This window comes from Cydia pomonella, chromosome 13 (genome assembly GCF_033807575.1).
Source record: "Cydia pomonella isolate Wapato2018A chromosome 13, ilCydPomo1, whole genome shotgun sequence".
Taxonomy (NCBI): domain Eukaryota; kingdom Metazoa; phylum Arthropoda; class Insecta; order Lepidoptera; family Tortricidae; genus Cydia; species Cydia pomonella.
This window is the reverse complement of record NC_084715.1, coordinates 11709485-11735378: the sequence shown is the minus strand read 5'-3', so window position 1 is coordinate 11735378 and position 25894 is coordinate 11709485. Positions and strand designations below refer to the sequence as shown.

The 25894-nt window shown below is 34.7% G+C and overlaps 1 protein-coding gene across 4 annotated transcripts in view; it reads left to right on the top strand.

Moving 5' to 3' along the window:
* Nucleotides 1-5088: 5088 nt before the first annotated feature.
* LOC133524215 (protein alan shepard) overlaps nucleotides 5089-25894 on the top strand; it is a 220278-nt gene continuing 199472 nt past the window's right edge. For 2 of the 4 annotated variants that reach the window (XM_061860108.1, XM_061860106.1), the window contains exon 1: nucleotides 5092-5419. In XM_061860108.1, coding sequence (XP_061716092.1) covers nucleotides 5363-5419 — 57 coding nt within the window. In that variant the 5' untranslated portion in view covers nucleotides 5092-5362. Of the gene's footprint in view, nucleotides 5420-25894 lie in introns of all 4 variants that reach the window. The other 2 variants (XM_061860105.1, XM_061860109.1) reach the window with 2 other exon arrangements.

The window sequence follows — 25894 nt, the reverse complement described above, 5'->3', positions numbered from 1 at the left end:
ATTTATTCGTTCCAATTGCTATTAGACGCAATGCTTCACGCAAATAAATATAACTAGCTGTAGCCCATTGAAATTTATATGCGACGCAATGAAAGTTTATTTATTTGTTGTAAGCATGTTTGCTACATGTGCGGCGGTGCGTGGCGAAGGCACGATTTGATAGGCCTTTTCTGTCAATGACCGACTTCCAAGAAATGCGGACGTTTTCAATTCGATAGAATATATTTTTTTAGATTATGCTGACCGATTGCGTAGAGTCTGTGCGGAAAGAGAAGAGTCGTGGAATGTATGGGGCCCAATACGTTCCACGACTCTTCTCTTTCCGAACAGACTCTAGTTTAAAAGTGTACAAATTAGAAAATTATGCCAAAAGATATTCTTTACCAGTCAACCTGAGGCCATAATATAAATTAGAAATTTAAAACTTAATATTAACTATTTAATATTTTTTGTAACATCTTAAAATGATTCATTTTCAAACCTGTGTTTTCTCCTCTGGAAATTGGCCCGAAGAAAAACTGACGAATATGGTTACATTCGGCCCGATACGAAGAATGAAATACAATGACGATAAGTATTGGATTAGATAAGTTCTCATTTAGATATCGTTTGTATGTCGTATAATTGACAAAAGCAGCTCGATTCGGGCAACCCATAGACATGTCAGTCGCTTCGCTTGACAGACAGATGAAGTGTGCGAAAGAGAAGCCATGACGTATATGAACAAGCCATAAATGCGAAAGAAGCAGACTACATATGAGAAAACGTAACCAATTTTGAGTTCGAAGGCGGCCGAGGCGGCCAAGATCATATTGCCGTATTTTTTAACGTGAAAAATATAAGAGAATCAAAAAGAAAAATATATATTAAGTAATTTAGTGACGATGGTGTCATGTTGTGTGCCGGGTTGTAGTGTTTCAGGGCCAAAAAACCCAGGAAATTTCTCATTTCACAGCTAATTATGATATTCCTAGCGAAATTTTCGTAACGATATTTTATCAAATTAACAGCATAAAAAGTGTAAAAAACCAATTTATACAGTTCATTATAAGTTTTTCTTCAATTGTGTGTTAATATTTCATCATATTAGTCAATAATTTAGAATATTTTGTGTAAAAACCTAAACTGTTACTTTACGCTAGGGCTTGACAAAATGTTCATATGACTGCATCGATAACTTGTCGGTATATTAGTAGGTATGGAATTAGTTGTTCACAGGTATATCATTAAGATATTACCTTTATAACTGACTTAAAATAATAACGATTGTTATAATACCTTTTTTGAAGGTGCACATGATTAGCGATAAATTTAACCTTCACTTTCCAACACAGTACTTACATTTTAACCACTTTTCCACGGCTTTGCCGCCAACACAAGGAAACACAAGACAGCGTATACTTATACACAGCGTATACACACCCAACCCAACTTGTCAGCAGGATAAGGCGCGAAATTCAAATTTTCTTTAGTAAGTCAACTCTTTGCGAACACATTTTCAAACAACTTCAACTTTATAATTTTCAACTTTTTCAAACACATTTGAAAAAGTAGTCGATAAAGCAGTTAAACATCGATAGATTATTAATATGTTGTAACATGACATCACTATTTTTGTGCGCACATAGACAATTTACGCACACACTTGCATTTCATTTTTGGTCACACTTTCGAAGTTTGACAGTCGTTCTATACTATCCTATTTCTATGGGGCAACCAATGTCACTTTGACGTTATAAATATCGTAGGTAGATCTTATTGGTATCACAGCAGAATCGAAATAAACGTCAATATTGACATGTCGTTTAGTTATCGATCTTTTAAAGATCTTTCCAAGATAATCATTCTTTGAATCGGACCGATTATCGTCTACATACGTTTGCAAAAAAAAACGTCCAATACGGAAAATTACGGAAAATGAAAAACCTGCAATAACACCACTGGTTGAAGTGGTTGACATCAGCATTTAATAAATAATGATTGATTATTACTCAATAATTCGAACTTTTATATTTTTTATCTCAAAAATTTCGAACCATTTGATAATTCAAACTCTCGATAATTCGTATTATTTTAAAAGTCCTTTGAGTTTCGAATTAACGAGAGTCGACTGTATCATTACTTTTTGTACAGAAATTATGTTAGTGTTAATAATGTTTTTTTTTCTTTGTAAAATTACTCTATTTTCCACGTTTACGCTGTATAATTTTCTTTTTTGTGTTATTTTCTATATTTTCTTGTACCTTTGAAACATTAGGAGGATGAATTGCTAATTCATTATCTGCAATTTTTCTTACACGTTTTCGATTTATATTTCATTTGGCCAAGTCGGGGTGGTATAATGTGCGTAGGCGGTTGTATTCTATTATAGAGCTTTCTTGTGCCTTGATTTTACTTGGATCTCGATTAATAAGATGTACTCCGTCTAAGGTTTTACATCTAGAGAGATATTGAGGAGCCTATATCAAGAAGAGCGCTGGCAAGACTAAGGCCTTGTGATTTGTGGATAGTTATATTATTATAAATATAATAGCATATGCTAAGCAAATAGGGAATTGTTCCCGATGAACATATGCATTACTTAATATCTGAAACTTAGTCTTGACACGTTCTAATTCGTACATTAAATTATGATTAAATTTGATTGTAATTTTACGTGCATTATTGTTGCTGTTGACGTCCCAATGTACCTTTTCTATTTTTCCAATGGACCCGTTTACCAGCCCCTTACTGACATCTATGTTTCTTCGCAACAGTACACGTGCACCTATTTTTATTGTGATAACATTTTCTAAGCCAGCGGTTAATGATGAATTCTCGTTCGTTTTCAGTACTTCCTTTGCTCGTTTTTAGGGTTCCGTAGTCAACTAGGAACCCTTATAGTTTCGCTATGTCCGTCTGTCTGTCTGTCTGTCTGTCCGAGGCTTTGCTCCGTGGTCTTTAGTGCTAGAAAGCTGAAATTCGGCATGGATATATAAATCAATAAAGCCGACAAAGTCGTACAATGAAATCTAAAAAATAATTTTTTTGAGGGTACCTCCCCTACACGTAAAGTGGGGGTGATTTTTTTTTTGCTTCTATCCTACAGTGTGGGGTATCGTTGGCAAGGTCAAAATTAATACGGGTATTCAACAAACATTTTTTGATAAAGTGAATATATTAGGAGATAATCGCTCCGAAAGAAAAAAAAAATGTGTCCCCCCCTCTAACTTTTGAACCATAGGTCCAAAAAATATGAAAAAAATCGTGGAAGTAGAGCTTAAGAAAGACATTAAATGAAAACTATAGCGGACGTGATCAGTTTAGCTGTTTTTGAGTTATCGCAAAAAGTTTCCCCTTCATAGTAAAAAGACTTACTTTAATTAGGTACTGATTATGCAAATTTGCCTATTTGTTTAACTCGCGTGAAAGGTACCGTTTCATCCCTTGGTTAACAATTTACTATACTTTAAGCTCCAGTTCAGCTTATTGTGACGGAAGAGTAACTACGGAACCCTACACTGAGCGTGGCCCGACATGCTCTTGGCCGGTTTTTTTTAAATACCGTGGACAGTCTATTTCGACTATTTAATTTCTGGTTGTTCCATACTTGCCCACATTTCATTACATTATTAAACTGATTACACATACTTTTAGTGGCAAATAAGCTTACAGTATTATCGGGCAACAGTTTAAAATAAGTTATAATTTCCTTAAGCAGGTCATTGTGGTTTTTAGCGGTCAATTTAAGGACTCGATTAGTCAAAGCACACCTGTCTTGGCTTGTTATTACACCCATTCTTACTTGACCCAACATTTCACCGAAAAGTTGGTCATTTTTTCCCCTCATGTTTATTGTCAATTCGTCAAGAAAATAGTTCTTTCGATAAAGGAACTCTAAGGGAACCTAAATACTGAAGTACATCAGTCGACTTCATGTTTTCGAATGGCGACAGTTGTCTTACTGGAGGCAGTTGGAGGAAATCGCCAAACAACTCTATATGAATTCAAAATATATGATTTTTATTCAATCGAATTTTTAATAATTTTCTGTTTTCAGATTTTCCCCCCTATGTCCACCTAATAGCCTACCTTATTGCCAAATATTAAGTTTCTAGGTCATCTGGAGGTGGGTTAGGTTTTTGATCTATACCAATTTTTTTTTTCTTCAATCGAATTTTCAACATATTTCTGTTTTCAGATTTTCCCCCTATGTACACCTAATAGCCTAACTTGTTGCTAAATATCAAGTTTCTAGGTATCTGTAAGTGGGTTAGGTTTTTGACCTATATCAATATATAATTTCTTTTTCAATCGAATTTTCAATATATTTCTGGGTTCAGATTTTCCCCCCTATGTACACCTTATAGCCTTTATCAATAACTGTTTGAGCTACGTTTATGAAATTTTTGTATTTTTGACAAGCTAAGGAGCTTGAATAACTGCGCCCATGTGTGTAGGTTGCGTCGTCGCCAGTTCCTTTTTCTTTGAACGCTACCGCGTGTCTACATTGCGCTTTCGGGTTTTCTTTATTTAAAAATATACTACGTCTTATTTATATATAATATGTAAAATAAGACTTCCGCCTCGGAATCCTTGCAAAATTCTGCTCTGTTCTATATATAGACATAATTCGATTGTACCCGTATTCTGAGCTATAAAATGTATTCATTCAGGCACTTTCTGTGACGGTCCTTTATTGTGGAGAGTCAGTATCTCGACTCTCGAATAATGTCACAGTGCGAGTAATTCGTTTTTGATGTCTGTCCTGTAATATATTTTGCGCTAATCAAAATATATTGCTCCGTCCTATACGAGTGCTCCTATTGTGTTGCTGCTTGTCGCGCACTGCGGCTGACGACTGACAAGATGCCCCTAATGGCTCGCTTTTGTACCGAGAAAATTGCTTCCAAACTTGAATATTTAACTCAATTATTTCTAAAGATATTTATAAATAGCATATTTTTCTAGTCCTAATAGACAAGCGATTACTAATACTTTATCTGTAACAGTCCTATAAAGTTGTACTTAGAAATATAAGTTTAATCTCATTGCAAGTTTAGTGATAAATCAATTGATGGCGGAAAAGTGTGTGAAGCCGGTGGCGGTATTTTGGTGGCGCGTACCCTCGTCCGTCGCCCGCCTCCCTCGACCCGCGCGCTATTTTCGCGCAGACGTAACGATTGCGCCCGTGGCGCCGCGGCACGGTGGAAACTGGAATGTTTTGACAGGCCGCTAAAATGGCTGCGTGAACACGCGATCTACCACGCTTCCAAGTAACGTATTTACGGCTTACGCTAAGTTATTACTTAACGCGCGCTTATTGAACTATGTTATAAGTGCTTGCTCGGAATCCGGTGAATCGTTCGTGAAAGAGATTTCAATGGCCCTCCACCTCGAGACTGCGTTGCAGCGAAAGTTGAACTTCAAGATGACCACGGTAAGTGCATATCGTATCGATCGGTGGCCGCGTGGTCGGAACATATGGTGGCATCTACGGCGGCGTAGCGTGCAGCCTACGCGCTACGGACAAGTGTTACAATCTGCCGGCTACCGTCAAACTTTACTGGATGATTTATCTGTACTGATTATTTGTTTATATCCTACTTTTCCGTCATCTAACAAGTAAATAAATAGAATGTACATGGTACATTATAGTAATAAAAAGATTGCTATGTTATACAAAAATACATATTATGTTGATGTGTAGGTAACGTATAGGTAATTAATTTGTTAGTGTAATATATGACCGTATAGGGTTAGGCAGATGAAAACGTTTCGATGAGATGATTAAACTTTACGCCTCCACACACTTGAAAGGTTCCCTAAGTTTCAAAGGAAACATAATTTATAATGTCGGGATTATTACACAGTGTATATAATAATCCCGACTATATGTATGAAGGTATTATAATTCGAATACAAATATGTTCATGATCAATTTGTGAAGTTTGTATGATTTCGTATACATATTTATTATGAAACGCTTTGATGGTTTCTATGTATTTGATTATTTCGGTGTTTTTATAATTTAACCTATGAGTTCAGGTATAATTTCAGGCTCAGGTAAGTTTACATTGGGGCTTAGGTTGGTGTTATTGTTGAGTACTTGTTGCTAAGGTGGGTCACAGGTATGTACGTGATTTAGTATCATAAACCTTTCCATATGGAATAGTAGGTCGGTTGCCTCCACACAAACGGCACTTATGATATCTACCACTCAATTCTGAGCCTGGACTTTATTGGTTAGTTGTTTAGTCGACTACTAGGCATTGAAACTCGAATAGGAGATGTATATATTTTTATAAAAATGGGGAAGGCCTTTGAACACGATAGACTACAAATAATATTCATTGTCTTGCTCAAATTGACGACCGGTTTGGCTTAGTGGGTAGTGACCCTGCCTACGAAGCTGATGGTCCCGGGTTCAAATCCTGGTAAGGGCATGTATTTGTGTGATGAACATGGATATTTGCTCCTGAGTCATGGGTGTTTTCTATGTATTTAAGTATTTATAAATATTTATATATATCGTTGTCTAAGTACCCTCAACACAAGCCTTATTGAGCTTACTGTGGGACTTAGTCAATTTGTGTAATACCGTCCTATAATATTTATTTATTTATTTATTATTTATTTATTTATTATTTATTAATGTTCTCAAATAGGTTTGAGCTCCAAAAATATGTGCTTATACAGTTTTTGTTAATTTTATTATTCACCGACTTAATTTGACACGGGGAAGTACTTCGATGTATGCAAATTCTTCAATATACACGAACAAAAGCTAATGGGCAATAAAAGCAAAGTCTCGCAGGGGTAAAACGTTTACTCTACAATTGCAATTTAAGCTGAACGAAAATTTCGACGCACCAGACAAAAACCCATTTAAAGTCAAGTAGGCAGGTACACACATTCCACTCTGCGTAACGGCAAGCAAAATAAAAACACTAATCTCCTTTATGTTGGTAGCTTATGCTCCGTTTAAACGCATTTTATTACTTATTGCTGTCCAAACTACAGCAACAAAAGGTGCTAGGTGTGTAAGGGGTTTGGTATGTTCGTAGTGCCCTTTTGTATTAGATGATTGTGTTAAATCCTTTGCCTCTTTCCTGCCTGTACACGCAAGGTGAGCGCTCGAGTGAACCGGCTCGGAAGGGTCCACACTCCTTGTAGTGTATTCCTATGCTTTAAAGCGGAGACGAGTCGAACATTTCCGAATAACTGTAATCTCTACATTCTTAAAACTTATGCACATTCGGAAAGTGCTTGGTACTGGTTTTCCATGATAGTCCGACTAGTCTGCCCGAGCTAGGCGATTAGAATACATAAATAATGCCCCTTATATTAAACGACGGTTGGCACGAGCCAGTGTGTTTGCTGCTTAGAATTACTATCTGTGAAGTCGTCAATGGTATTAGGTGTAATGAGATTAGGTTTTGTTGCGCACTTACTGGTTTTATTTTACTGTTTACGAGGAAAGCCTAATTGTGACCAGTCCACGGTAAAAAGTTATGTTGTTCTACAGTTTCTAAGTTATTTTCTTCTAAACACCTGTCTGTACAGATTAATATAACGGGTAAGTACGGAACTGTACTTTTGTTTAGCTGCTAATTTAAATGATACCTTATAAGGAGTGGTTCAGTAAAAAATGGCAGTGAATTATCTAGTATATTTTCTAGTTTTTACTAATTATGAAGCAGTTTATTTTTTTCAGTAATCTGTAGATAATATACTATATAATAACAATAAAATTATATTGAGAAATATCAGATTGTGGAAAAAATGAGTTTTAGCCGATACCTATAACAAAACACGTGCTCATTATTTTTTGCTGCTTTCAAACATATACTCAAACCAGCCATTATCTAGCAAGTTGCTGGAGCATCACTTTCTATAGGAGTTAGAAGATTTAGTAACTTTTTAGTACTTTGGAGGACAATTTCTCCCAATTAGGTTGAGTTTGGGCAGCTAAAAAAAAATACGTGTCCGTTATTTTAGACTACTCTATAACATATATAAATATGAATCAAATCGGAACCGGACAGTTGGGTACCTTTCTTTGTTAGTCAATTTGTGTAATAATATTCTATAATATTATTTTTTTATTTTTATGTGCTTCCACAATGCCATACTTGAATTTCAATTTTCACAACTAGTTGTATGCTTTTAGGCTTATCATCTTACGAGTAATTTATACCAATAAACTGGCATCTTCGGTAGTCAGGAAGTCTCTCCAATTTAACAGAGGTTTTTCTATGGGAGAAATTTTTGAAATTCTGTAAAAATCGCAAATACACAAAAACGAAAATTCCATGTACCTACGTCAAAGTGAAGTCAAATAAAAAAAAAAGTGCAATATCGAACATAAGACAATTTAATAATGTATTAAGTAGCTTATCAAACTTGAAGAAAAAACTATGTTTATGAGAAACACCTCATAAATTCTCTCTGAAGACGCTGTTCAAAAAGTCTTAAGAGATATGTAAATAATATAAAAGGCGATCACTTCAATTCGCCTTTTTATTTTAAATACGATTGTATTTAATTGTATAGAAAATAGTATGTACGGATTACTACAAAAATGTGCTACTTCAAATTATCACTAAATAAAATGAAAAATCCACATAATGTGCTGCTAATTTGTTTTCTGAACCACTCCTTATATATTTACACGGTTATCACAATCATGAAAATTCACTCTCCGGAACGTCCTTCCAGTGCAATATCCCACTCGCACACTGGGGCGGTGTGCGATTTCGCATGCAATGTTAAGACCGCCTTAGTCTTGCTTTTACTACATTATACCTTCTAATTCTTATCGATATTTACTCACAAATGCTGACTAGCCGCAAGGTATATTTTACCAAAAAAACGGTATTTAGACTTAACACATATGAAACACGTCAAAACCGATACATTTCCGTGCTGAAAACCGTTAAAGAGAAACATTAGCCCGTATAACAATTTATAGCTTTCTTTACTTACACATAAGCGCAACTGTAAAGTATTTTTAGCATTCAATAGGTGTTCTCAACAAAAGGAACACACATAAATCACTCCTTACCTTTCCTTATGAAATGCCTCTGGATTGAAAAGATTCCCTTCATAACAGTTGTTCGGTAACCCACGCACTTTACACAACTCTCGAATACTAACAAAAAAACGCCTTTATATTTATACACCTTTCCTTTTATATGATACTATTATTTTATAATATATTTGTATTCTATTTATTTTTGTAGTTAAAAGATAAAATAGATAAAATACAGAACACAAAATATGAGTGAGCATGCAGGTAATTAACAAATAGAAATTACTAAATAATAATTAGAACTAGAACATGTCATTTACGAGCAATACATCTAAAAATAGGCCCCCGAACATGATAAAGTAAAACTGTATAATGTACTAAACATGTGGGTACCTATGTCAAAATCAAATACGACTTGCTTATTTTTCACAAACTGTTGCTAAGTAATTTTATCTCTTACACTTTAACCGTATTGCAATTTCAACTGTAAACACATGCACGTTGAGTTGAGCGACAATATTTTTCTTACAGATAATGCACTATATTATCTTTTGTTCCCATGTGGAATATATGTTTGCCAGCGCCGGATTTAGATATTATGAATTAAGTAGTTCAATAGTTTTCACTCGTAAACATTGTAATTTTTGCACTATTTAATTTCTTTGGGTAGGCTTTTCTTTAATACATATCGGTGGCAAACAAGTATACGGCCCGCCTGGTGGTAAGCAGTCTCCGTAGCCTATGTACGCCTGCAACTCTAGAGGAGTCACATGCGCGTTGCCGACCCTAATAACCCTCCCTTCCCACGTTGAGCTCTGGCAACTAGCTTTTGTAAAACTGTTCATAACCAATATTTTTGCCCCATTCGGTTCTAGCTGGTTAAAGACAAAGATCGTTAGAATTACGTAAAAGTCGTAAGCCTTTTTGTAATTTAATTGTAAAATTTAGTTTTTTTAAAAGGTTATTTTGACGTAACATACCTAAACAACAGAATATTATTACGAGGCTCGTTACCGACGTACTTACACGTAACCATAGAGAAATAAGTGCTCACTCCATACACCAGAATTTACGCCAAGTCGTCGCACAGTGGTCCTAAATCCAAAAACACGTCTTATCACATTTGTTATTAAGGAAATATGTATAAGGCCTAGTTTGCAGGAAAATAATAGCGACGTTATTATTAATAATAATAATATCGATGTATTAAGGATAATATTGGGGAAACTAACAGAAGAAAAAAATAGACAAATTGCGTCATCAAGTAGACGTCGCTAGGCCTGGTCAAAAAAGATAGCCTTATCCATTTTGTTGGGTTATTCCCACTAGTTACCACCCAATAGTTACCAGTGGTAACTACTGGGAACTTTTTTACCACTGATAACTACTGGGAAAAAAAATCCCACTAGTTACCACCAACTTGGTTTGGTGGAAACTACTGAGATTTTTTTTCCCAGTAGTTACCACTGGTAAAAGGTGGGATTTTTTTCCCCAGTAGTTACCACCAACATTCGGTTAGCGTTCAATACTAATAAAAACAGTATAAATATAAAGTGCTTTAATCAATAATTAATTATATATTAATTAGTTATTCGTTTAATTATAAGTCGATTACTGTTTCAGTAAACTTCCTTAAAAGTGATAAAAAAATCGGTCTTTAACTGATTTTTTTGTTCGCTCCTATAATTTCGACGTTATTTATTGGAAGGGAGTTTATTGTTGATGGCACTTACGCCATTATCAACGATGCTCCTTTATAAATACTACGCTGCGCTACGCAGTATGACGTAAGCGTCCTTGACAAAAGATCCAGGTTTCATGGGTAACGTTACAATTAATTCAATTTACAATTAATAACATAAATGTTCTCATGCTTTCGAGGTAGATAGCAAAAAGGAAAAAATAACATATAATGTAATAATTAATATAATGTAATAATTCCAAATAAAACTAAATTAAAATAATTATTATACGTAAAACTAAATTAAATTTTAAAAACATTGACTAAATTACTTTCGGCGCGTAGGATTAGGATAGGCCGCCGTAGTGACTAAATGTACATAACATGACCCCATGCGTGTTGACCGCTCAGGTCAACCAGTATAAACGCGCATCTCTGGCGCGCTCTCTTTATCAATGTCTCGGTCACGTTACGCTGGTCTGCACGACAGCCCCGCCCACGCTCGCGCGATGACGATAGCAAGCCTATCTTACGCGCCGATAGCAATTCAATCAATATTGTTTGTTAAATTTTTATGTATTTGTTTTTACGTATATTAAATGCATAATTTTGTTTTATTTGGAATGATTACATTATATTCATTATTACATTATATGTTTTTTTTTTCCTTTTTGTCATCAACCTCGAGAGCATGAGAGCATTTATCTTGTTCATTGTAAATTGAATTAATTGTGACGTAACCTATGAAATCTAGATCTTTTGTCAAGGGCGCTTACGCCATACTGCGTAGCGCAGCGTTGTATTTATATAGGAGCATCCTTGGTATTGGCGTAAGCGCCATCGACAACAAACAAACAAATCAGTCAAAGACCGATTTTTTTATCTCTTTTAAGGCAGTTTACTGAAACAGTAATCGATTTATAACTAAACGAATAACTGATTAACTTATAATTAATTATACTTTTAATTAATTATTCATTAAAGCACTTATTAGTATTGAACGCTAACCAAATTTTGGTGGTAACTACTGGGATTTTTTTCCCAGTAGTTACCACTGGTATGGGATTTTTTTCCAAGTAATTACCACTGGTAAAAGGTGGGAAAAAAAATCCCAGTCACTGGTAACAACTTGGTGGTAAATAGTGGGAATAACCCATTTTGTTCTTATTTGAGACGACTATGCAACATTAAAACGTCAAAGAAACTTACTCGTATTGTACAACAAATGAAATTGAGATTAACATTGTGAGACAAAATATATTATCATCGGACATGTACAATTGTACATACTGCCTACTGAATACGTTATTGCTTCTAACACATCGGAAAATCGAGTTCGATTGCGGAAACATGTTTTCCCCAATTCGTGCAAATTATTCCATATGAAACACATGTTTTCCATAAACGACGCAAACAACATGTAAATGCGAGATTTTTCGGAGTTTCGGTAGCAGCCAGCGCGAAAGCCGATTAGTTCGTTCGCGACTGCCTCTGGGCGACATCACAGTACTTAGCCACTTGTTTGTTGTTCTTAATGAGCACTGCCAGCCAACTTCGGCCTGTTTTCGCCTCAATTAAGACGGAAAACATGACCGGAGTGTCATTACCCACTCTGGTTTGCTATACTTGACTTAAAGCTTTCTGAAACGTCGGAGTGTTTCAGTTCAGTTAAGAAAGTTAGTTCTGTTCAAGGATTTGACGAGTGCAATTTGTTAGGAGCGTAGTTGCGCGCAGTTTGCCTTGATAGAGCATTAAGCCCCTTGTCACTTACATTTTGCCGAGTGTCTGAACATTTGCTATTCGTTTTCGACAGAGCCAATAAAGTTCGGCGGAGTCTGGTGGACAAATGATATTCTAAAGGCATTACGTCAATCTCTCCGTATAATTTATGTTTCGTAGATAGCCAGGACTTGTTACATAAAACGGTTGTCTGTGTTCAACGGAGTGTCTCCGGGTTCACAGATCCTCTAATGGAATTGATTAGTTGCGTTGTTTTAGGACGAGGATAGGTTTCGGCCTTTAGTTTACCGACGTGTAAGAATATGTAACATCACTATGAAATCACATTTAGAACACTCGAATACTGAAGGCAAACGAAAACTTTATTTGAATTCTTTGAGTCAAGTCGGCGGATGAATATGTTTAATCAACTTATTACGTATATAATAGATAGATCGTATCGTACTAGAGAACTTAGTAGTTTTGATGCATGTCAGTAAAATATATTTGGATTGGTCGTCTGGTTGTGGACATGATCTTAAAGACATTATAATTCGTACTATTGGTACCTATAACGAAGGTTAGCTTTAATTTGAGGGGAGATCGTGAGCAATATACCTAATAAGGATTGGAAAAGAGAACGAAGACTTTTCCCAGCAATGGAACTCACAAACATGCTAAAAAGTGTCATTTTTGTTGAATAAATTTGTTACAATGCGCTAAGAGGCGTTGACTTGTGTGGTCCATTCTAAACGAGGGCTTTGCCCTCTGTCCACGTGCAATAGCTGCCAACTTAACGGTAAATACCAATACATATTTCTTAAGTATTAATACCTACCTACCTATTATATCTATACTGTATTTTTGTTCTTTAAAAACTGATAAGAAAGTTGCATTTTATCCACTTGTCTGTTGAAAATTTTGAGTTATTTGCTCTTGTTGGCTGATATAATTGATTGATGACTTTGAATGATAAATATTTAATAACGCTCATTTGAATTTGATTCGTAACGTTTTACAATTAGATAGTATTTTCATCGAGTTGGTGTAATAAAAAAAATGTGTTTCACTTGATGGGAGCAAAGTTTGTTTACCTAACCCTCGTGCCTTAAAACCCTCGCAATGCTCAATATTCCGCTTTTTGAACCAAGCGCTACGCTTGTGCCACAATATTAGAATCTTTCACTTGCTCGGATGTCAATATTAGCACGAGAAGTTAGACAACAACTCTGCCCCTTGTAAAACAAATAACTATTTAACCACCCGTTTGCAGCGTGGTCGCCGAATGTATTAGGTACGCTATATAATTTAATCCGATACCACTTTTACAGTTTGCAATACAATATTAGGTACCTCCTAATTACTGCCTGACTGCATAAACTAACTAGGCGCACTAAGCAAGCCTCTCTTACTAAGAGTATGAGTAGCTGCGTAAGTTTTAAGAGACTGACGACGATGTACGTTGCATACAATGTCAACCAGAGACCATTACATAACAGTGTTATGAAAAACCCGAACCCTAGTAATGAACACGATCAACCCGTAATGGAGAGAAATGGACCCAAGACGATCTTTATGTAGAAATGGCAAACCTTGACGAGAAAGCGGACAGTGAATCGAATTACACTAAAGTTTACTTCTATTCGGTTTAGTTAACGATCATTGGATTAGGATCGTCTTGTCGTCCGAAACTTGCTAACTTTGATTTATGAGACGTTCTCTTAGCAGGTTTCTATTGTAACTGGTTGCGATTTTGTTTTAAAAGTTTTTAATAAACCTGTTGCACCGTTTGGGAAAATAACTAATTATCATAATAAAACAAAGTTGTTGGTAGGTATCCAATGACATCACGAAATAACAACAATATTTATTTGGTTTACAAGGGGGCAGGAGCAAGGGCAAATTGTTGTTAGATCCCTCGTGATAAGATTTCAAAATTTGCTTAACATACTTTGCTCTCTAGTGGAACAACATTTTTCACCACACCAACGCGAGTACAATAAATTAGAAATCAAATTCAGACGAACGTTGGTACTTAACAATTTCCATCTGACACTGACCATACATTAAACATTTCTGGACGAACGTTATTAAATATATATCATTCAAGATCATCAGTTTAAAGTAAATTCTATTTATCAGCCAACATGAGGAAACAACTCAATATTTGCATCAGATTACTTTACCATCAGACTAATTGTACGATAATTAATTGTGAACCACCAAAATCTTCTTTTTTATAAATTATTTATATGTATCGAGTTTCTAGTGTGTGTATTAGTGTATGTATGTATGTATGTATGTATGTATGTATGTATGTATGTATGTATGTATGTATGTATGTATGTATGTATGTATGTATGTATGTATGTATGTATGTATGTATGTATGTATGTATATACTTTATTGTACATAGAAATAAAAACACGAAAAACACAGTTACAGAGTAAATTAAATACAACAAAGGCGAACTTATCCCTGTATGGGATCTCTTCCAGTTTCAGTGTATGTGTTATTAGTTGAGGAAAGATATTATATTTTGCCTGCTTAGTTCCAGAAAAACTAATGTTATTAATGAAACCAGTGAATTCTGTTTGTTCAGGTTTAAACTTTATATATGTGGAAGGCCAATCCTTAACATTTGAGAAAAGAGAAGGACTTTTGTTCTGTATCTGTGTGGCCCAAATATTAACAAGTTCGAAATAATAAAGTCAAATGAACTTTAAATCAATATCAATTACACGTAGGGAGCAGATGTTTAAGAATAGTTATAGCACAATTTAGATACCTACTTATGTATTTGGCCAAGAGGTTTTCACCTTAAGCAAAACTTTATTTTTATTTATTTATACAGGATGACCTTAGCCATTGGACAAACCCTGAAATTCCACGTAGGGTTACTTCTCAGGAATGCTCTGACGTTAATATTTTTTAATTAGAATAAAAGACAAAAAAATAAATTTTTCGAACAAAAGTTATTTGCAATAATCGACAACAAAAAGAAACACACTGTGTTAATCTTTGGCAGTGTTTTTGACAATTTGTTCGAAATATTTGATAATGATGACATTTTTCAAAAGTCAGAAGCTTATTAGTGTCATAAATAAAAAAGATAATCAAAAAGGTCGAAGAAGGTTCCATACTATTCTTTGAAGATATTACCTTCTAACACATACACAACACATACAGGCTGCTCCAAAGTAAAAAATGGTAATTTGATAATTTCTTCGAAACCGCTACACCGGTTGTTATGATACTTTGTACACTGGTTCTAAATACCCTAATGCATATGTACATTTCGGCTTTGTCCAATGGCTAGGGACACACTGTATGAATAACATCAATTATCGTTAAAAAACATAATATATACACCCCTGGAGTTGCAGGCATCCATAGGCTACGAAGGCGGGCCGTATGCTTGTTTGTCACCGACGTAGTATAAAAATAACTGAATGTTAAAAAAATGTGTGGCCTTATTTAGGTTTCTGACGTTGCACAAGTTTAAGGTGAAGAAGAATCTTTTTGGTGCATTCCTTTTGGTCCCCGCCGAGCTCGATGTGGATACAGCTCGACATAAAAAAAACAAAATTATACATAGTATAAATATACATAGTATAAATTATACATAGTTCACACCTAAAATCTACTTAAATTTAAGAACGTCATCTCGAATAATATTAGAATAGAAATCAAACCAAATTCCTTTGTTTCTAAGAGATGTAATTTGAATCTATTGTAACTCTAGAATAGAATATGATGGTAGGTATTATTTATGCAATTAGTAACATTTTCACAGATGAAAAATTTGTTCTTACAAAACAGTTTATTTTTATGCTAGTTCTAATTTGCGATTTTTGAACGCATTATAAACGGTATATGATATTTGTGTACTTAAAACAAGACATACTTACAGTCCTTCCAGTGCCAGTCTTAGACAGTCCTTAGGCTTCCGGAAATGAATAACTCTTCTAATACCTAAAGGCAGTAAAAGTATTGTTTTTGAATTTGGAACCCTTAGTTACACAATAAGTTTAAAATAGGAGGCAAAACACCAGGTATTCGCCATGATGTGAATCACAGCCAATTGAAGTGGAAGTAATCGGTCCTCGAAGGTGGCAACTACGTCATGACTCGTCGGAGAGGTTAACTCAGACTTCCTCCCACAGACTCTCAATGTATCTCTTCAATTGTAATATAGGGACGTAACTATACCGGGAGACGCAAAATCAGCTTCAATTACATGATTTTTCACATTACCGCATAATGTCAGAAGTTCCACCCCATCACATTGAATGCCAAGTTTTTGAATGTGCTTGATCTGTTGATGAAAATACAAAAATCACTATATGAATGCCTATAATATTTGAAGAGATTCGTTCGAGTTCGATATTTCATGGACTCCATCATGAGAACTGGAATTTGACGAAAATGGTAATGATCTCTTATATACTTTAAAAAAATACTGATTTGTTTTACAATGGGGCAAAGGTGTTTATTAACCGCTCGTGCCAATATTGACCCGAGCAAGCGAAAGACTCCAAAATTGAACCGTGATCGAAGCGAGTGGTTCGAAAGGTGGAATCTTCGTTGCGAGGATTGCAAGTCACGAGGGTTAAATAATTTTTCACCACACGAATGCGAGGAAATTTCTAACTGTAAAATATGAAAAAAAAAACAAACCAAATCCAAATGAACGTTACTTTTACGTTTTTTTCACATTACAAGCACTGCCTATATTCCAAGGACTTATATTTATTCACATGCATGTTACAGTCGTAGTAGAGGTAGCAGCATAACATGTCCAGACAATTTTTAACATATGGCCGATTTTTTGTGTTTTATCTAGACATGCGGCAGCGTGTCCAGCAAAGTTTAAAGAAAAAGGAACTTGCGACGCAGCAACCGCACGAAGAATTTCGAGCTACTTTTGAGCCCTTCACAACTTGAAATCTATTTAACATTTATTTAAGCCCCTTGTCTAAAATACAAAATTCCACCATCGTAGCTAAAACAGTTATTGTTAAATTACTGTTTTAAAACCGGCATTTTGTGACTTATAGATCAAAAACCTAACCCAGTTTCACATGACATAGAAACTTGAAATATGGCATCAGGGAAGACTATTAGGTGTATATAGAGGAAAAATCTGAAAACTGAAAACGATTGATAATTCGATGGAAACAATCATATATTGATAATTATAAGATTAATTTAGACCCATAGATCAAAAACCTAACGCATTTCCAAATCACCAAGAAATACTTGGCAGCAAGGTAGACTATTAGGTGTAGGTATATAGAAAAAAAATCTGAAAACTGAAAATTATTTGATGATTCGATGGAAAAAAATCATATTATGTTGATAATCATTAGATTAAATAAGTCTTATGGATCAAAAACCTAACCCACTTACAGATGACCTAGAAACTTGATATTAGGCACCAAGGTAGGTTATTAGGTGTACGTAGTGGAAAAAATTTGTAAACTGAAAATTATTGAAAGTTAGATGGAGAAAAATCATAAAATGATAATTATTATATTAATTAAGACTTAGGTATATACCATAAACCTGGGGTAGGTTCTATAACTAGAAAACTAACTAGGTAACTAGAAACTTGATATTTGGCATGAAGATAGACTGTTAAGCGTATACAAAGGAAAAAATCTGAAAACTGAATTTTTTTGACATTTAACAGCGCGTTAGCGATGGTCACTTATTAAGTTTGGGTAAAACTACTTTCATGATTAATACTATAGTAATTCCTGTACAAAAGATATCCTAACAAAAACATAAATGTGAAATAGAATAATTGAGGTCTATAAAGGATCCTCTCTCAGTCTATAAAGGACTCGGCTAGTTTTTACCATCAAACCAAATTTTAGAAAAGTAACATAGACAATTATAATAGCCTATGCGTAAAAACTAGCCAAGTCAAATCCTTTATAATTTCAGGATTTTCTACCCAGCACAGAACTTGGCACCCATAGAAATCTCAATTCATTTGTGGACGAGTCAACAACGACACATTCTTAATATTGAACTTGGCTCTCATTTCGCATTTATGTTTTTGTTGGGTTCAATGTTTCTAAAAAGTTAAATTAAATATAAGTATATACCAACATTTAAACGTGTTACTGTCTATGGAAATGTCACTTTAAATTTCATTGCTCAGTACAGTAATGTTTGTTCCTGATTTTGTTTCAATGGGTTAAAAAACATAAAAAACCGCCCCGTCATATTTGCCATGAATAGAAATCGAGGCATTCCTAGAAATGTTGGCTGCAATTTGTTCCCCTTTAAATTTCTTGACTTGTTTAATTAAAAAAGGGAAATAATTAATGAACACTGCTAATTGCGAGTACTCAGAAGTGAAATATGAGTATTAATTTTATTTTAGGACCTTTAATCCTCCTAATGAGTAAGGGCACGACTGTGTTTTTGACACGAAAGGTGCAAGCACTTTTTAACGCTCGGCTACACACGATGCCGATCACTTTATTGAAACGTAAGATCTCTCAGCTTTCTTTATTTTTAGCTTTTTCATTTAGTAATAAGCTAGTCATTGTTATAATTTTTATAAGTCTTCGTGACCAGGGATCGGAACCGGTTTTTTGCAAAAACATCGAAATAACCATATATTTCGGTTTATTTTATACTCTAAATGTAGGACTCAGTTGTGTTTTCAGATAACGACTTCGTATTATTAGATTGCCTAACTAGAAATGAAGTAATTAACAAAGAACGAAAAAATACCGTTTTCGTTCCCATACAAAAAATACCGATTTCAGATCCCTGTTCGTGACAATATTTAGTTAATATTTTAGGTCAAGATTCAAGTCAAGATTTTATGCCACGTCAACGATGATAAACGATAATTGGCTGTCTAAGTAATTATACATGTAGCTTTTGTAGTAAAATAGATAAAATGGATAGCTTTTTGTAAATTACCTGCCTACCTTTTTATATACCTAAATACAGCTTCTATACCAAAGAACATAGTATATCATATCCATTAATAACGTTAGAAATTATGGTATCATATAAACTGTGTTGATAGGCTAATGTATACACTGGCTATTAGTGCGTATTCTATGTAGTAGCCAAGTACTATCGTAATAATGCGAGACATGAGTTACGTTAATGCATTTCTATTGATTATTGGGCCACTATTAGGTAAGTCTGAAAGTACGTGCCAAAAACGAAACAAATTTGTGTATAAATAGCGATGTAAAGCCGATCGCGGCCGGCTATTGAACTGAGGCGCCACGGGAGGCGCGTTCATAAATTGATTGTTACAATAGTTCAGGATAGTATTAACAATTAATATGCATTTTCAACTCTTCCTATTTGATAAAACCTTTGTACATGTACTTTCAGGTTTTTCGATGACACACGCTAATCTATTGTGCTGACGGAGTACTACTAAACACACTATACTCGAAACAAATCATAATAGGGGCATATACGAATGAAATATTTCTTGGGTTATGATGAACTTCGACACTATATACATATAGTCGTATGTGAAATCATAGGTGTGAAATTGCGTGGAGAAATTATGAATGAACTCATTAGTCAATTCGCCATGCACTTTTACGGCTGATGGTACATGACGACTATGTAGGTACTTATTACGTTTACGTACGTACTCGTATCGTTTGTGTACGATGGAAGGTCTGCTGATGCCAATATTTTCCCTTTAATTCGAAATTAAAATCATATCCATACATGTATTTACATTAATTAGAATATTGAATAATGTACTTCTTGTCACTGCCCTCGTACCACTCACTTGGCTCCTGATAACATTCCATTCTTTTAATTTATGCCCAAGAGGCGACAGCTCTGACGCGCCTGTTTCCGCTAAGATTAGGGCGGCGACTGACGGCTTGGGCATCAATTTGTTATTTTGAGACTGGCAGAGTTTAATATGTCAAGTTTTCGTTTAAAGTCTTTAAGATAAATGTCGTGAAACGAGCATTAGAACAGTTTAATGGTTACACTTTGTTTATTTTACTTGTCTGGCCCATTTGATGTAGGTATACGTAGCGTAGTAAACAAAAAAAAAACCGGCCAAGAGCGATTCGGACTCGTACCATTATCTAAAAATCTATTTTTTGTATGGAAAATATTTATTTTATTCTGTTTTTAGTATTTGTTGTTATAGGGGCAACAGAAATACATAATCTGTAGAAATTTCAACTGGCTAACTATCACGGTTCATGAGATACAGTCTGGTGACAGACGGACGGACGGACAGCGGAGTCTCAGTAATAGGGTCCTGTTTGATCCTTTTGGTACGGGGACCCTAACAGTACGAGTTAGGGAACTTAAATCTACCCGTGTTTCTGCATACATTTTAAAAGTACCTACAACGGCATGTCTGCTTATCGAAAGCCTTGTTTGGTAAACGATGAGATCTCCTGATTAGTCGTAAATCACGTAATACCTTTGTCACGTAACGCCAGTACCGTGCGTAACCATAGTTGCGTCTGCCTTACAAGTAGGTATCAAACTTAAGTATGGAGGTACGTAAGTATTTGATATTTCTTTTATAATTTTATTATGGTTACAAACCCTGAGCCTGTTATTTTTGATCTGGAGTTCGAATACGTTTGTTTATAGAATAAATATAATTATAGATTTACGTACTTACCTACCTAAATTCATAGTGATTCGAAATTAGGTTTCCCATACGTCAAGATTTCCCCTAAAATGACATGTTAGGATTTTTGGAGAAACATCCCAGAAATATCAGGATTTTAGGTGATATCCGGACTTTTGACAGGATATTTTTTTCATATGTGGAGAAAACTGAATTGGACTGTGTAAGTTAGCTTTAATAGAATCTTATGTACATTTTACTCTGTTTATTGTCCTAGTAAATAAAATAAAAATAAACTGGAGCTAAGGGATTCTCCCATTCTTTGGCTTTAATCTTCCCCTTCCATCTTGCAGTAACTCTGTCTGTAATTTCCTATTCACCCAATTATATCAGTTATGTCATGTTCCTATTGGGCTTACAGACATTGTACCTTAAGAACTTGAGTCACCTTATTTGTTTTTAAGTTTGTGTTCTTTTAGTTCGAGGTAAGTCCCCAAGCACTCTGATTTGGTTTTATATGGTATGTATTCTTGTAATAGTTGGCAGAGAGTTATTTATGTATATTATGATACACACTTATATTGCTCTTATGGTCATTGACAGTAGCCCTTCTGTAAACACTGAGCAACGCGTATTGATAATAAGCCATTTGTTTACCTCGTGTCTGGTAGGAAATTAATCACTAGTTCAACATAATTATTTCCATTTAGCTGAGATAACGTGGTGATTGTGGTATATTTTCTGTGGTAAATAATTGCACGACAAATAGAACCTAATTATCAATATCCTTCTGGCATTAAGTTCGTCTTTTCTACAATTTTTATAGTGAAATAAGTTTAATTAAATATGTAGCCAAAGATATTTTTTCAAAGCAGCTTTTTACTAACCAACTTGTTACTTTTATAGATTGGTCATACCTAATTCCAAGAAGGAATAGGTAAGTTACTAAACCTCAAAATTGTAAGGTTAAATTTCATACTACGTGCTTATATTTTAAAGGTTTTAGTGCCTATACATCCATCATGAATAAATATGTCATTTCTTCTTTCTCTTAGCATTTGTCATGTAGCAAAAAACATGATTTTTGTTATTTGTTTGTGTAGATAGCGGCAGTGAATTACGAAGTCCACGCCTACACGTTTCGTCTGGGTCTAAGATAGAGCTGGCTAGATAGAATTGGACGTACCTATTTAATAAAAATATTCTACCTATCGCCATAGAGGTGTACAGTTGTACACGCATCCAAATGTAAACAAAATGGACACTATGCTTAAGCGTGCTTAAGCACTTATAATCATTTTTAAATTTCGCGAATTATAATCCGTACGTAATGAAAATGAAACCAATGCTGTTAAAAAGGATGAACCCGTGTCGAAGTCTAATCCAAAATAAACCGTAGCATAAATGAAAACAAATCACAGTAATAAACGATGATAGTTAGACTAATGGGTATTTGTGTTTAGGCTCGTGCCGATAATGCCGCTGACGGACGTTACAAGCGCCAGATGTGCGTTATCAAAACTTTGTACCGCTGCACGTGTATTCCGAGAGCACAGATGAGTCAAATATTCATATAAACCAGTGTATCTGTTAACTCGAGATACTATACAACTTAGAGCCTATTTTTACTGGTTTGTATGAGTCGCCTGTACGCGGTAAACGATCGGAAGATTATCCCTGCAACAGTTTTTGTGCGGTGAGTGATGAGAATACAGCGAGGGTTCATTTACTATCATTCACTCTGCAAAAAGACTGCAGCTGGGGACTGAATAACGAACATGAGCAAGCGAAAATTTTAATTAATCAACCTCTGTCTAAAAGCTAATAGAATAACAGGAATGTGTTGCAACCGATAGTGGGAGATTCTGGTTTGGCATCTGTATTTTCAAATGTTTTATGGGATAAGTGTGAAAATTGGCCTTTAGTTCACAATTCACTTAATCTAATAGTAATTTATAGTATATAATATTAATATAAATATATTATATTATAGGCATCGATTTAGTACCACATAAGCTCGATAAGTTTTGTGTTGATGACCTATTTGTTATACCACGATACTCTTTGAGGTACACGTGAAATAAGATAAGTCATACAATACGAAAGGTCAAACGTCCCATTTGGCTAATCTTAGTATGATAATTGCTATTAATTGCTACAGTTTGAATTGTATATTTTATTTTTATTATACTTATAAAAGTTACTGTTATAGCAATTATATTAAAAATTATGCTGGGTTTTCGTAATTAAAACGTACTTATATCTACTGTTCATTGTTTTCAGCTCAATTTAGGGTGACGCAAAGCCTAATTTATATTGCTTTAATGACATCTAATATCTTTTAATAGCTTTACTTCATTAAGTTTCTATTTTTAATGACTTTTTAAATGTAATAGTAGGTGGAATTGGGCGAAAACACGCATTTCTTTGATTAAGTAATTACTGATTAGCATTTTAAAAAGTTTTTTTTTTTTTTAAATTCAAACAGTGGCATATTAATAATAAAACTTATTTGATGAAAGATGATATATTCCCGTATTACTAAGGGTAACGACTCGGCCATCGTTTATAATATTTTTATTTATTGGATTATTGTGGAATATTATTATTTTGTATTATTTATTTAAATTTTTATTAATAATAATTTCACTGCAATTACTTTTTGTATACGAGTAGGTACTAATATAGTAGGAATTGTAACTAACAAATTTATTATGCGCCCCCGGCCTGAAATAAACGAAAATTTAATTAAATTAAATAAATATTTCCGTATTTCTAAGGGTAACGACGTTGAATACGATGCATCAGTGGGTACTGTCGGCATAAATAGTCTTAGTGGATGGGACCATGCGTCAGAATTATCAACCCATTCCCTAATAGTTAATATTATAAAAATAAACATGTCTCTAGATGTAAAACAATTATAGTGTGTAGATACACTTGAACTCAAAGTATATATATATAACCTATAACTCTATAAATACGAGAGGGTGACAGATAATTTAAGCGGCTTGTTATGTTCGCTAGTATTGATGCCGACTGTACCTAGAGAACTGAATGAATTGAGGCCTTAGTATAAATTACAACTGAAGTCCTTTCAATCGAGTGATATGGCTCCTGAAAGCGCCGTATCGCAGTTTTTCAGGCTTATATAGGCACCTACATTCATTTCGTAGATAGCTGTATAGCCTGTTTAAATAAGTAAAATAGTCAACAGCTATGCTATAGGTACCTCTCTCGTCGAATGATGGTCGTTCATATTTATATAGAGTAGCTCACAATTATTTTTTAGGGTTCCCTACCTCGAAAGGAAAAATCGGAACCCTTATAGGATCACTTTGTTGTCCGTCCGTCCGTTCGTCCGTCGATTTAAAACACTCCCTTCGGTCGTGTTTTAATTTATCGCCACTCGTTTCTAATTTCCTATTTTTCGCACTTGTATAGTAATATACTATTATAACACTCGTGCTTTTTCATTATATTATCCGACTGAGTTCAGAAGGTAACTGATTTCTAATAATATGCATAGAAATGCAGCCTTCTTAATTTAGTCGAGTAATACATTTTTTTTTCAAATCATCTATTAGGTTTTAAATGTTAGTTCAAAGAGGTTTTATCACACCAAACATAATTTATAGATTGAATTATCTTGTAAATTACATTCATGAATAAACATAACATTTTATCGATTTGATCTCCATCCGTCGAATAGATTTACGAAAATATTAGCTTTTTTACATTTTTTTAATTGGCTGTTTGTCGATTTCGTTCGCGCCTTTGCCTTGCGCGCGCATTGAAATCGTGCGAAAAAATAACGCGCCAGCCATTTTCCGTATTTGTTATAAAATTGGAATAGTTTTGCATGTTTTTAGTTTATATATTGACGAAAATGTCATTTTCAAGCATTGAAAATGAACACATAAAATTGACGCTGCCAGTAATTGGTACTTATAGAGGCAAGAGCCGAGAACGATAGCCTTTTACCATCAAAATCGGGTGAAAAATAATTGGCGGCATATGAAACTTTTATTCAATGGAAAATCAGTAAAAACGCCCAGTCTTTTTTGGAAAACGTGGTGGTAGCTGACTTCAATGAACTGGCGAATAAGTGCCTACAAGCCCAGCACGCTTTGGTGCAAATATTCGATGTTAAAACTGTAAGCCACCATTTTGAAAATTGTACTTTTACTGTTTTGACAAAAAAGAACTAATTTATAAGTTTTGTTTTTTCTTCGCAAGTGTGTTGAAAAACGTCGTATGAAACGCGTGTGCATTGGTCATTACCCACATCGGCTTTCTTATTGCGCGCTCGCTTACAGCTCGCGCGCACAATATCGCCTCGTGTGTATTGACCAACTTAGCACACTTGTATCATAATGTACTAATAAAACTTTTTTATCTGGGTACAAGTATTAAGTATTTTATTCAACTTTGCCAAATGAATCATTATAATTTTTCAGCTGACATGTGCACCACAGAATCGATGTAATTAATAATTAGTATTGTCTGTTCGCATTCATTTGGACCACAGATCACTTCACATTACAGGAACTAGAGAAAGCGTAAAGCATATACTCAATTATTTGTGGAATGAACTGTCGCCTGCGGTATTTCCGGACCGATACGACCTTCAAGAACAGAGCGTACTCCCATCTTAAAGGCCGGCAATGCACTTACAACTCTTCTGGTGTTGCAGGTATCCATAGGCAGCGGTAATCGCTTATCATCAGGTGATCCGTCTGCTCGTTTGCCTTCTGTATCATAAAAAAAAAACTTACAGACAACGTATTGACCCTCTTATACTAATTTGATTATGAAAGCACAATCGCGCTCATTCAGGTCCATGTAATAATAAATATCAATATAAAATAGTTCC